Raw genomic sequence first — 13,529 nt, forward strand, 5'->3', positions numbered from 1 at the left:
GTGGTTGGAATATAAATGGAAGTTTTTGCTTTCGGGGGCGCAGAAATACAGCAACAATCCGGGTTGCCTGGTTGATCTTTTTTAAGCAAAACGGTCCACATGTAGGTCAGCTCCGCCCTTGGGTTTAGGAGTCGTTTGTTTGTCGAAGGCGAAGCTGTGTAAATACATCCAATCTGGCAACCAGCAACTCAGCTCTTAGACACCACCCGAATGCATAATGTAGGCAAAGATAACAAAGCAAGGGGGGATTCTGCATGATTCAGCTGTTCCAGCAGATTACCGACATTTATCACCATTAAAACCCAAATTTTCCACACCAGCATGTTCACTGTTAATAGAACTAAACTGGTTCACACACTTTCACTTTCCTGTTCCTGGCACCAGTGGGGGAAACTGCCAGCACTGTCAAATTAAACTCTAATTATCATCACATTTTGGGTGGAACCCCAGCACGGTTTCCTTTTCTTTCCTCAGCTATATTTTCCACTGGAAATCACCCAGTCAAAGAAAATGGTTTTATTTTGTCCCAGTTTGGATATACTCAGTTCCCTTGTACACTTATTGTTTTCACAAAATACCTATCTGATCCTGCTTTGGCTAAAAAGGGCAGTTGTAGCTTAGTGGTTAAGGTACTGGACTACTAAACAGAAGGTTACTGGTTCAAGCCCCACCACTGCCAGATTTGCCACTGTTGGGCCCTTGAGCAAGACCCTTAACCCTGTCATGGATGAGAAAAGGCACAAGCGTATATATTCAGGCACCCTTTATTAATCACAACATATGCTGATCACCACCTCCCATTTTTCAGACAGGGCCAACTGTGGTCAAACCAAGTGTCTAACAACATTGCAAATCTGACCGAATGGGCACAAATTCCCACAGCTAAGCTAAGAAATATTTAAGGATGGGTGACTCCAAAAATTAGGGATGGACACTATATGGACAGAATTACTGAATTGTAGTGTTTTAGCCACACCTTTTGCTACTAGATGTATAAAATATGAACATAAAATGCACTTTATGCTTAGACTTTGTGGCAACAGGCCCTTCCCCTCTATAGTGCATGAAGCAAGTTTAATAAAGACATGGTTTGATGAGTTTTGTGTGAAGGAACTTCGGTGGCCTGTGTAAAGCCCTGACCTCAACGTACTGAAGGAACATCTGTCCTTACAGATGCCCTTACATCACGGGCACAGATTCCTAACGTTGTGGAAAGCCTTTCCAAAACAGAGTAGGCTGTAACATCCACAAAGTGGTGGCCATCACTGTACTTATACCCATGCTTTTGTTATGTGTCCACATACTTTTGGCCTTTCTAACAAAGTGTTAGAAACAAAAAGACACCTACAAGGTGCATGTCTTGAACCATAACATTATAAATGATTCATTCATTCATTGTCTTATCCGCTTATCCAATCAGGGTCGCGGAGGGGTGCTGGAGCCTGTCCCAGCTTTTCAATGGGTGCAAGGCACACAGTAACACCCTGGACGGGGTGCCAGTCCATCGCAGGGCACACACAGACTCATTTACCTAAAGGGCAATTCAGTGTCTCCAGTTAACCTGACTGCATGTCTTTGGACTGTGGGAGGAAACCGGAGCGTTTGGAGGAAACCCACGCAGACACACAGGGGAGAACATGCAAACTCCGCACAGAAAGGACCCGGACCGCCCCGCCTGGGGATCGAACCCAGGACCTTCTTGCTGTGAGGCGACAGTCATACCCACTAAGCCACCGTGCTTATATGTGGTATTTATTCTAATAGTTGGACACTTGCTGGGGAACACATTGGTTTGGGGTCCAGCACTGGTGGCTTCGGTGTGCATCTCGGCAAACCCCTTATATGACATAAAATTGGCTTCAGTGAAAAGTTATTATTGTTTTTTTTCCAGAAATGTCACCGCTTTACTAACTAGATTCCAGTAACTGTATAATGCTGCTGAATCACTTTTGATTTGCACAAAACAAGAAACACATTCAGCTAGTCGACCTGAACAATGACGCTTTCAGACAGGATCATATGACGTCTATAGAGTCCATTTACTACTGCCCCGAGACACTTGTGATCACTTCTGAGCAATATTAACATCACCAATGATTCAGTGTCAGTTCGTGTCATTGTGATGCTTTTTTTTTTTAATGTGTAGACGTATTTCAACACCCGACCATGAGCCTGTTGTTCATCCTGCTCCAGAATCATGGACATTAAATGGAGCTGCTCTATTTTGTGGCTACAACCGGCCTCAATTCTTGTGGAAAAAGCTTTATATGCATGTGTGGCCATTCAAACAAAACACATTTGATGGACTATAATCTAGTCCAAATAAATGGGGTTGAGTTTTTCCCCCACACCAGTCATTCTGGATCATCTTCAAAGTCATTCAGCCAAACAAGCTCAAGGTCCACATACTTTTGGCTATATAGTGTACCTATACCTACCTGTCTATTATCTATTAGTAACAGTAATTAGTAGCACATTGCCATAAAATGATGTTTATTATAGTTTGTCCATGCAGTATTTATACGATTATTTTTTAGATGTATCTTACTCCCTCTTGCGGTGAACACGCGTCACTGCAACTGTTTTGGAAAAATAAATATGCTGTCAACTTGTGGCAACAGATTGGGGAAGGCCCTTACTGTTCTAGCATGACTGAGCCCTTAAGGACATGCTTCGACTCATTAATACACAGTACTGTGTTGGGCCTTCTGGAGCCCTGATCCGCTCTACAGAGACACAAGTTCCGACAGACACACTCCAAAACCATTATCATCCACCGTTTTGAAAAGGAACAGACTCTCTGGCACAGCAGAAATAGTTATTCTATTTTATTTGTTTAAAAAATAGCACTACAAGCTTTTAGACTTTTTATTTCTTTATTCAGAAATCGGACACGTTTAAAATCCCTCTGACAGACGTGTACATGCGTATCTTCATTAGAAAAAAAGAACAGAAAAGGTACAAGACACAGTAAAATGATTCAGAACTGGAACTAATATAGAGACACGTGTTTTAGCCCTTATTAAAGTATTCCTACGACTAGAATCAGTTTAGGATCTGAATATGTGAATATTACTATGCTTTTCATTTCATTCCTGATCACTATACAGGCTAAAAACAGCTGAGTAAGATTCTGAGCAATAAATAAAGTTCATATGGATTATAAAGAATTAGATTTGGGTGATTTGAGATAAAAATATATATATATAGAAATATCATAAAATGTATTTACAGAAAGACTAAACTTTTGGTCCTGATTAGATTTTATTACGTAACAGCAATCAGAGCCAAGAGCCAACTCTTCCATATGATTCCTTATTGCACTATAATCGTAACTCTATCATCACTAACAAAAATCTCAATATCACTGATGAATTCACGCCATAAGGTTCAGTTTAGGAACTCGGGGCGTTTCCTTCATGACGTTCCCAGCCACAGAAACCCTGAACGACTGGAAACGATGAGGTTTTTAACATAAAGCAAAGCGCATCGGCTCCCGTCGTTCATCAGGACGTAACAATGAACACACCTTCCTGAACCTCTGCACCGTTCAGAGTTCCAAATTCACCCAGCTTTAACATCCAGGACATTCCAGGCTCTGGCATTCCCGCAAGTTTCCACATTTTATTTTGATTTCCAGATGTTTCAGGGTTCATGTGGCCGCTTAGAAAAAGGCTTACGTAACGTTTCCAGATGTTTCTAACTTTCGGAAATGCTAATCCTTCTTAAAAGTTCCAGCACTGACAGGCAAATATCAGCTACTTTAACTGAGTAACACATCAAATACGTTCCCAGATATTTAAAATATTGATGTATAAACATTTAGATATTTTTGGATTCATTCATTTTAATATTTTAATCTATTTTTTCCCCACAGGGTGTCCGCAAGGATCTTTAAATTTACTGCTTATTTAAAACAGTCGGGTAGCAACAAGGTCCTGGGTTCGATCCCCAGACGGGGCGGTCCGAGTCCTTTCTGCATGGGTTTCCCTCGGGAGCTCCGGTTTCCTCCCACAGTCCAAAAACATGCTGGAGACACTGACTTGCCCTATAGGTGAATGGGTGTGTGAGCTCAGGGAATTAAAAACTCATTTCTGGATCTTTTTCAGTATGAAACTTTTAAATATTCCTCCATGAATTCAGATCCAGCGGATTTATGATGTTGGGTGTGTGTCCGGATATTTTTGGACACATCCAGACGTACAGTGTTGCGTAATGTTGCTTAGTTTAGTAACTGGAGCTCATTGATATAATACATATTTTTTATATTTTATAATGTTTTACACATGAATGGAGTTTTAACAGTTTAACAGAAGATTTTCCACCTTTAATATTAAACAGTTAATAATAATAATTATTATTTATTTTAGTTCCTTCATTTCTGGATTTGTTCCTGTCAGAATGTCTAGAAACTAACAACGACACTTCAGCTTTCTTATGAAATATTTAATCTATTTTATATTAGAAACATCTAGAAAACACTAATGACAATTTTTTTATTGTTGAATTGAGTGAATATATTTTAAACCGTTCATGCTGGATCGATTCTCTGGTGCTTTTCAGGTCGTGTAGCGTCTGTGTTAAACGTCCGAATCTGTTTCTTCTACTAATGACCACACGATGCTTAGGTTAGAATTAGATCATTATTCTATACATATAAATATTTATAAAGAATGTTGGTTTTATATAGTAATTATTCTGTAATGTATTTATTTATGACCAGTTCCAGACATACAGTGTAGAATTATGTTCATATTATTAAAATCCCCTCATTCAGTGGCTCACTTTACACAATATGCTGGAACAGAAATGTCCACAATTTAAGGTCAAACTTTATTTTTACGTAGATAAGTTATACATATATATTTTACCTTATAAAGTTATCTTCTGATACAAAATACTATGATACTAAATGTTTAATAATAGAAAAGCTCATTTAGAAGATTAGGATCTATATTATTTACTGTAACCACAGATATTTTCAGCTTTCCTCAGTTTCCTACCAGTAACATCAAAATAAAAAATAACTACAGATTTTATTCCGCTATGTGACTTTAAACGTAAATTCCAGCTTTTATTTCCTAAAAGAACTGAAATATTTTCCATCAGAATGAAATCGCTTTCCTAGAGAGACGAGACTGAACGTTTGAGAGGAACGTTGTGCTACTAATGATGCAGGAGGGACGACGCCTGGACTCACTCTCGAGATGTTAAGGCTGTTTTGGTGCTGCTATTTTTACATATTTATTAAATTTTACAGTATTTAATTAGGAAAAGGTTTGTTTAAAGACGATTTATGTTCGTTTACCAAACTATATATGTAATTGGTTCACGTTTTCATAACCTAGAACGTTTTACGTTTAGAAGAAATTAAAATAAAGCACAAAGACGTTTTCCTGTAAAGAGCTCGTACGTGGGGCGCTCAGGGTTTTTTGGTGGGTTGAGGTGGAGGTTGGGGTCCCGGTTTGGAGCTGCTGCCGGTCGGGATGACCCCCGTGGCCAGCAGGATGATGATGAGCACGATGACGGCCACGATGATGAAGATCACCAGCATCAGCTTGACGTTCTTCCACCAGTAAGCTCGGGCCACCTTCTGAGACGTGTGCTTGAAGTTCTGCGCCTGCACACAAACAGCACCGACACACCACGTCAGGTTCACAGAGGCAAAAGTATGTGGACGCCTGACCACGCCCATCTAAAACCGCCGACACTCATACGGAGGCGAGTCTCACCCCGGCCTTCAGGTCCTCGGATTTGTCCATCAGGTCGTCCAGTCGCTCCCCTCGCGCCAGGATCCGCTCCACGTTCTCGGTCATGATGTCCTTCACGCCGTCCACCTGCGACTGCAGTGACTTCACACGGTCCACTTCCTCCGGGGCAGCCGCCGCCCCCGCACCACCGCCGCCGCCGCGCCCCTGCTCCTACAGGACACCAAGGTACGAGTCCTCAATATCATCCACTCATCACAAATGATTCAGTATCATCCATCCATCACAAATGATTCAGTATCATCCATTCACTCATCACAAATGATTCAGTATTATTAATTAATCACAAATTATTAAATATCATCCATTCATCACAAATTATTCAACGATTCAATATCATTCATCCATCACAAATGATTCAGTATCATCCATCCACTCATTACAAATGATTCAATATCATTCATCCATCACAAATGATTCAGTATCATCCATCCACTCATCACAAATGATTCAGTATCATCCATCCACTCATCACAAATGATTCAGTATCATTCATCCATCACAAATGATTCAGTATCATCCATCCACTCATTACAAATGATTCAATATCATTCATCCATCACAAATGATTCAGTATCATCCATCCACTCATTACAAATGATTCAGTATCATCCATCCACTCATCACAAATGATTCAGTATAATTCATTTATCACAAATGATTCAGTATCATCCATCCACTCATTACAAATGATTCAATATCATTCATCCATCACAAATGATTCAGTATCATCCATCCACTCATTACAAATGATTCAGTATCATCCATCCACTCATTACAAATGATTCAGTATCATCCATCCACTCATTACAAATGATTCAGTATTATTAATTAATCACAAATTATTAAATATCATCCATTCATCACAAATTATTCAACGATTCAATATCATTCATCCACCACAAATGATTCAGTATCATCCATCCACTCATTACAAATGATTCAATATCATTCATCCATCACAAATGATTCAGTGTCATCCACTCATTACAAGTGAATCAGTATCATCTATTGATCACAAATGATTCAATAAAACTGGATTCAATACTCAATATCATCCATCCATCACAAATGATTCAGTATCATCCACTCCTTACAAATGATTCAGTATCATTCATCCATTCATCACAAATGATTTAGTGTCATCCATCCACTCATTACAAATGATTAAATGATTCAATATCACAAATGATTCAGTGTCATCTATTTATTACAAATGATTCAGTATCATCCATCACAAACAGTCGCTCCTCTGAGGAGGCTTCTCACAAGACTTCACAAGAAGTATGTCTGTAGGAATTTGTGCCCATTCAGTAGCATTTGTACGACTGGGTGCTGATGATGTTCCAGTTTATTCCAGAGCTCGCTTTGTGCACAGGGCCTTCCCTAAACTATTGCTGCAAAGTGGACGCATATAATTTCCTTTATATAATTGATTTATTCCACCTGTTAGCAACCGTCCTTTTGCTCGAGTAGGGTACGTGTCTGTGCTCCGGCAGCGTCAAGTGAGAAACAGTCTGTTCGTTACAGTGAGATTCTGAACCTGTTAGTGGTTGTAAGTGTGAGAGTTCAGTTTCACACCAGCTCAGTATGCTAATGCTCAGCGTAACCCGTGTTTTTTTTACCGTGTTAGCGGCGGCGTCCATGATCGTTCCTTCAGCTTCAGATCCTCCACAAACAAAGGAACGGGTCACCAGGTGACACACAACCCCCCTACGTCACCGCCCCCTGTGTGTGTGTGTGTGTGTGTGTGTGTGTGTATCAACTAACACCTGCTATTGAAAACAAGCCCCAGACACGACAATACCTCGAGTACAGCGACACCCCCCATAATTACTGGGTTCAGATATTACAAACACACCCGGACTTATCAGATCAGTTACGGAAGATAAAGGACACGCATCCGAATATGTGCAAACATGGGGAAGCCCTGACCTTTGACCCTGCTGTAAACCAGTGCCATTATCCACCCATCACAAATGATTCATTTCATCCATCCATCACAAATGATTCAATATCATCCATCAGTCACAAATGATTCAGTGGAATCCATCAGTCACAAATGATTCAGTGGAATCCATCACAAATGATTCATTTCATCCATCCATCACAAATGATTCAATATCATTCATCCATCACAAATGATTCAGTGGAATCCATCACAAATGATTCATTTCATCCATCCATCACAAATGATTCAATATAATCTATTTATCACAAATGATTCAATATCATCCATCAGTCACAAATGATTCAATATCATCCATCAGTCACAAATGATTCAGTGGAATCCATCACAAATGATTCATTTCATCCATCCATCACAAATGATTCAATATAATCTATTTATCACAAATGATTCAGTATCATTTATCCATCACAAATGATTCAATATCATCCATCAGTCACAAATGATTCAATATCATCCATCAGTCACAAATGATTCAGTGGAATCCATCACAAATGATTCATTTCATCCATCCATCACAAATGATTCAATATCATCCATCAGTCACAAATGATTCAATATCACTCATCCATCACAAATGATTCAATATCATCCATCAGTCACAAATGATTCAATATCACTCATCCATCACAAATGATTCAATATCATCCATCAGTCACAAATGATTCAATATCATCCATCAGTCACAAATGATTCAGTGTCTTTCACTTATAACAAATGATTGAATATCATCTATTTATCACAAATGATTCAGTATCATCCAGACGGCATTCATTCCCACAGACACACTCCAAAATCTAGTGGAACCCCTTATAACAGAGGGTGTTGTCCCACATCGAAGTCCCTCAGGTCTTCATGCTGATCAGATCTGCTCCATTCAACACATGAACTACGAGGAACCACCGTCAGCCCGACATTGTTACCAAATGGTTGGTAGTGGTAGTGGTGGTGTGTGCGTGCGTGTGTGTGTGTGTGTGGGGGGGGGGGGGGTCGCTGGGGGGGGGTTCTGACACACCTGAGGGGAGATAAGGAGCCTAGAACATCTGATACAGCTCAAGTCTGGCTAAGTCATTACAACTAGATAATAACCGTAGCATTATGACATCACAGTAGAGCCTCGTGAGATTCTTCTTTGTCCGGTTCTGCCAAGCGGGCACTGTCGGGCTCTTCTTGTCACCAGTGAGCTGCAGACTCTAACCCCAAACCTAAATAGAGCCGTTACACATATGGAAGAACACACTATACTCCTAGTATTCCTCCACCACTTGAACAGACAGCAAGGTGCTACACAGTTCAGGTTTCCCTTATGTAGACATGACCAATCGGGTCTTTAGGTCTCCCAATCTGGCACCGGTGACACTCAAACCCCGGTATCTGTGGTGGGCCAGTGTCATATACTGCTCCATCACCAAAATATCCATTCTGAATCCACTGAGGAACTTGTGTGACATTTCCTGTTGAAATTCTCTCAGGTCTGCTCGTCTTGATGTCCTTCAGGGTTCTTCACAGCAATTAATACAATTAACAGTGCAGGACGATGGACCTACTGGATCAGAACCAAGCCAGGTGACTACGATCTGAGCGAATCCGTGTTTTAACATAACCGAGGTAAGCTGACAGAACGTGACCGTGTGTTAGAGAAACACAGAATTCTTCACGCCCATTAGGAACTCGGTCTGACACGTGAGCTCTTGATGAGGCCTTGTTATTCGCCCGGCGCTTCTCTAACCTTCTGAATGGCTGGAATGCGATCTCGGAGAGCACTTTTCCTCCCGTGTGCTGAGGAACCCGAGCGTGGATCCTTACTACGGTAAATAATCCTCCGGCGTTTTTAACAGAGCTGCTCAATCAGACTACGCAAACAAATCTCTACTTCTTAAACGAACTCACACACATAAGTACACACACAATATTACCATTATATACTGATTTAAAGATGCAAGCAAGAAAGCAACCATTCATTTCTTTTGAGATGAACTGGAATGTTGACTGTGAGCCAGGCCTTTTTGTCCAACGTCAGTAGTTGAATCTCATAAATGCTTTTCTTGGTTTTGGAACAAGCTCCTTCCTGCTCAGGCGTCCACGTACTTTTGGCCATGCTTACATGCTTTGGGTCGACAGTCCGGGGAAGGTCCACTCCAGTGGACTGAACAGCACAGAGATGAATTGGAATGTCCACAGTGAGCCAGGCCTTCTAGTGCTGGTTTGATAAAATGGCCTGAAATTCTCTGTGCCCATATAAACACAGCACACGTAACTTCTCCCAAGCCCGAGAGTCACTGTGCTGAGAGAAAACTTGTCTGGTTGGTCTGATGTAATACACGAGAAGCCGTCGGAGCACGACACTGTCCGCAGTCGAGCAAGCTTAACATTCTCCACAGGTTCTGCATTTTTCGTAAGGGTGGAACTGACCTATTCATATTTATATGGGCACAGAGAAGTCACCAAGACAGATCAGGGGGTCGTGCATTTTTTTAATTCAGTTGATTTTCAGGAAACAAACATGCTACTGAAGGTTTTTGCAGAAATAAATAATTGCAGAATTTAATAAAGCAACACAAACTCTGATCAGATGATCCCACAAAGTTCAAATTCGTTTTGGAGACTCAGGACACCTGATCAGACACATTAAAGTTATAAAAATAAACAGAATTCAGTGTCTGGAGCAATAAATCAATAATAAATGTCATTATAATTCCGATCAAGGGTCAGAGAAGGTAAATGTTCTCACCAGTGTGTTGGGATCCATCTTCTAACCAGAAGCACCGATTTAACCGCGACTATAACAGCATTAAACACCGGATCTCTCCTGGATCCTCCCGCACAGTCCGACACCGGCTCCGAATTCTGATTTTTATTCGAAGTTAATGTTTTTAAACTTCCTGATTCTCGGCCGTCCAACTTCTCTTCCTCGTCCGCCTGAATTCCTCCTCAAGACCGGTGCGATTCGAACACCGACCTGTAGAGGGACCTCATCGAGTTTCCACACAGATCCCGCCTCTCAAACGCGTACACAGCTGGGATTGGATGGAAGTTCGTGCTTGTATGAGTGACAGATGTGTCGTCCAATGGGAGCGCAGGAGTCGGAAAGCGGGTGGGGAAAAAACGTCGTGACGCACAGCACCTGGGAAACAGGTCGAACACAAACACGAAGGAAAAACAAAGTTATAAATATTAAGCAAAAATCACCCAACACGTCTTATTAAACTGTTTAAGAGCTGATAAAACGTGTTAATTGTGTCACATTTGATCGAATATTGCGCACAAAACATTAATAAACGGGCAAAATGTGAATAAACATTTACAGACCAGGTTTACTGTGTTTACTCGTTGTTTACAGTATTAAAATGGGCAGTAAAAATTAATATTGAAAAAATTAGACAAGGTTTTAGATGTGAAACACGTTTATTAGACGTAATCCAAGAACCACAGCTAAACAAGCCACTGTCCACGGTCAAGCAAGCTAAGCGTCTGCAGTGTGAGAAACTTCAGTAAATCTTAAAGCCTTTTGTCCATAATTGTGGTTAAAATAGTAAAAGGGCACTCAGAGGACACAGCACTGTGATTAGATTTACATTTTCAGCATTTAGTAGATGCTTTATCCAAAGCGAGTTACAGTACAGTAACAGTATACAAGTAGACAGTTTGAGCAATTGAGGGTTATGCAGCAACCTGGCAGTGGTGGGGCTTGAACCAGCAACCTTATGATTACTAGTACAGTACCTTAACCACTACGCCGTGAGGTTGCTGTTTAGCTAGCTGTTTGGAATCCAGGTTTGAATCTCACTGGTGCTATCAGCAGATCGGGCATCTACACAGACATGACTGGCTATGTCTGAGCGTCAGAGCTCCCTGTTCAGTGTTTTCCAGAAGAACCAGACCCACTGTGACCCTGACCAACATAATGGGGGGGGGGGGGGGGGGGGGGTAGAGTATCCAATCTACCTTTGCATGTTTTTGGGAAGTGGGAGGAACACCCAGACAGTGAGGCGAGGATGCGTGCTGTTCTGTCCGTGCAGCCTTATTAATAATACAATGTAAAACAATACAATACTTCTACTTATTTAGCTGCCAGTAGGTGGATTGGTTGCTCTAAATTGCTCTCTGGTGTGAGTTAGGAAGCCTTGGTTTCTAGTGGATGGTCACTAGTATCCAAAGTACTTAAAGTGAATGCGCTTGTGTATGAGAAAATTATGCTATTTTATAAACACAAGTCAGAAATGAAGGGTTTGATCCTTGTTGTTTGGAGCTGCACTGCACCCCTGCTACCTGCCTCCTTGCTTACTACATGGCAAAAAGTATTTGGACGCCCCTCCTAATGAACTATTGAATTAAATGGTTTCAGCCACATCTATTGCAAACAGGCCTGATCAGGTTTTGTGTGGAGGAACTCCAGTGGCCTGCAAAGTTTAAATGGACCACACTGTTTGACTGGATGTGCACAAATTCCCACAGACACACTCCGAAAGCTCGTCGTAAATATCTGGCCATGACATAATTCGCATATTATTTACATGACAGTGGAGGGAAAGTTGGAGGACCGGTCTCACCACAATGGACTCGAATAGAAATAGAAAATCCAGTCGGTCTTCTTTTGTCGGCCTGCGTCAGCGCCTCAGATCCTCTCCGCCCGAAACACGTCACCCTGTTTTTGTTCGGCCTCGCTGCTGTCGGATCGTCTTTCATCACTCATTCATCCTCGCTGAACTGCTTAATCCTGGTCAGGGTCTCTGTGGGTCCGGGCTCGTGCAGAAACACAGGACACCAATCCATAACAGGAAAACACACTGCCTCTCGTTTTATGTACCCACATCTAGAGGCAAATGTGAAATGTATTTACGGCAGCTGTAGCCTAGTGGTTAATGTACTGGATTAATAATCAGAAGGTTGCTGGTTTAAGCCCCACTGCTGCCAGGTCCTTGAGCAAGGCCCTTAATTAATATTAATATATGAAGACAATATATACCATCACAGTACTGTAAGGCTTCTAAAACAACTGAATTCTTTCCAATTTTTTGGAGTTTGTCTGTGGGAATTTGTGCCCATTTTCATTCAAACACGGGTGTCTCTGTTTACAGTCGAGCCAGCTTTGCATCGCATTGCCGTGGAATTAGGGCAGCAGGGTAAGAAAGAAGCTCCTGCTGATCACGCTTGACTGTAAACAGTGACACCTGTGCTTTTTATCTTCCAGACCTAGGTGAGAGACCACTGTTCCATTTACTTTGTAACAGGTGCACTTACACTAGACTTATTTATATGGGCACAGAGAAGTCAGCAGTTATAGTGCATGTATTCCCAGCATATTTGGGCGTAATTACAAGTCGCCCAATTTTCTGATGCTGGATTATGTTGAATTCTATCGAGTTATTTTTGGAGTGTATCTGTGGGAATTTGTGGCCGTTTTCGACACATCAGTCGAGACGTTCTGTGGATTTAGGATCAGGATGGTTCATGTATACATTCCCAGAATATTTGGGCGTAATTAGGAAGTTGTCCACTCTTCTGATATTGGATGAGAGGGCCTGGCTCACAGGCGGCGTTCCAATTCATCCCACAGATGTTAAGTGAGGCTCTGTGCAGGCTACTGGAGCTCCTCCACAGCAAAGCACAGCTGGTAATAACATCTGGCTGAATCAACCTGAGTTGAATAATTAATTGTGTTTGTGTGTGTGGGGGGTGTCACATACTTCTTGCAAGCTGCAAACAGACCTACTAGCATGCGAACCGGACAGCGCTCATTTTCTTCAGCGCACTTGTACTTGTGATCAATGATGAAGTTCACGAGAGATTAA

At 41.5% G+C, this 13,529-nt stretch overlaps 1 protein-coding gene across 1 annotated transcript; it reads right to left on the reverse strand.

Moving 5' to 3' along the window:
* Positions 1-2,857: 2,857 nt before the first annotated feature.
* Positions 2,858-10,693, reverse strand: vamp8 (vesicle-associated membrane protein 8 (endobrevin)). Its single transcript, XM_063018017.1, has 3 exons — positions 10,469-10,693; positions 5,733-5,921; positions 2,858-5,620 (listed from the first exon to the last, which is right to left on the reverse strand). Exons 1-3 carry the CDS (start codon positions 10,484-10,486, stop codon positions 5,423-5,425), a joined length of 405 nt encoding a protein of 134 aa, XP_062874087.1. The 5' UTR covers positions 10,487-10,693; the 3' UTR covers positions 2,858-5,422.
* Positions 10,694-13,529: the final 2,836 nt, after the last annotated feature.

This window comes from Trichomycterus rosablanca, chromosome 21 (genome assembly GCF_030014385.1).
Source record: "Trichomycterus rosablanca isolate fTriRos1 chromosome 21, fTriRos1.hap1, whole genome shotgun sequence".
Lineage (NCBI taxonomy): Eukaryota > Metazoa > Chordata > Actinopteri > Siluriformes > Trichomycteridae > Trichomycterus > Trichomycterus rosablanca.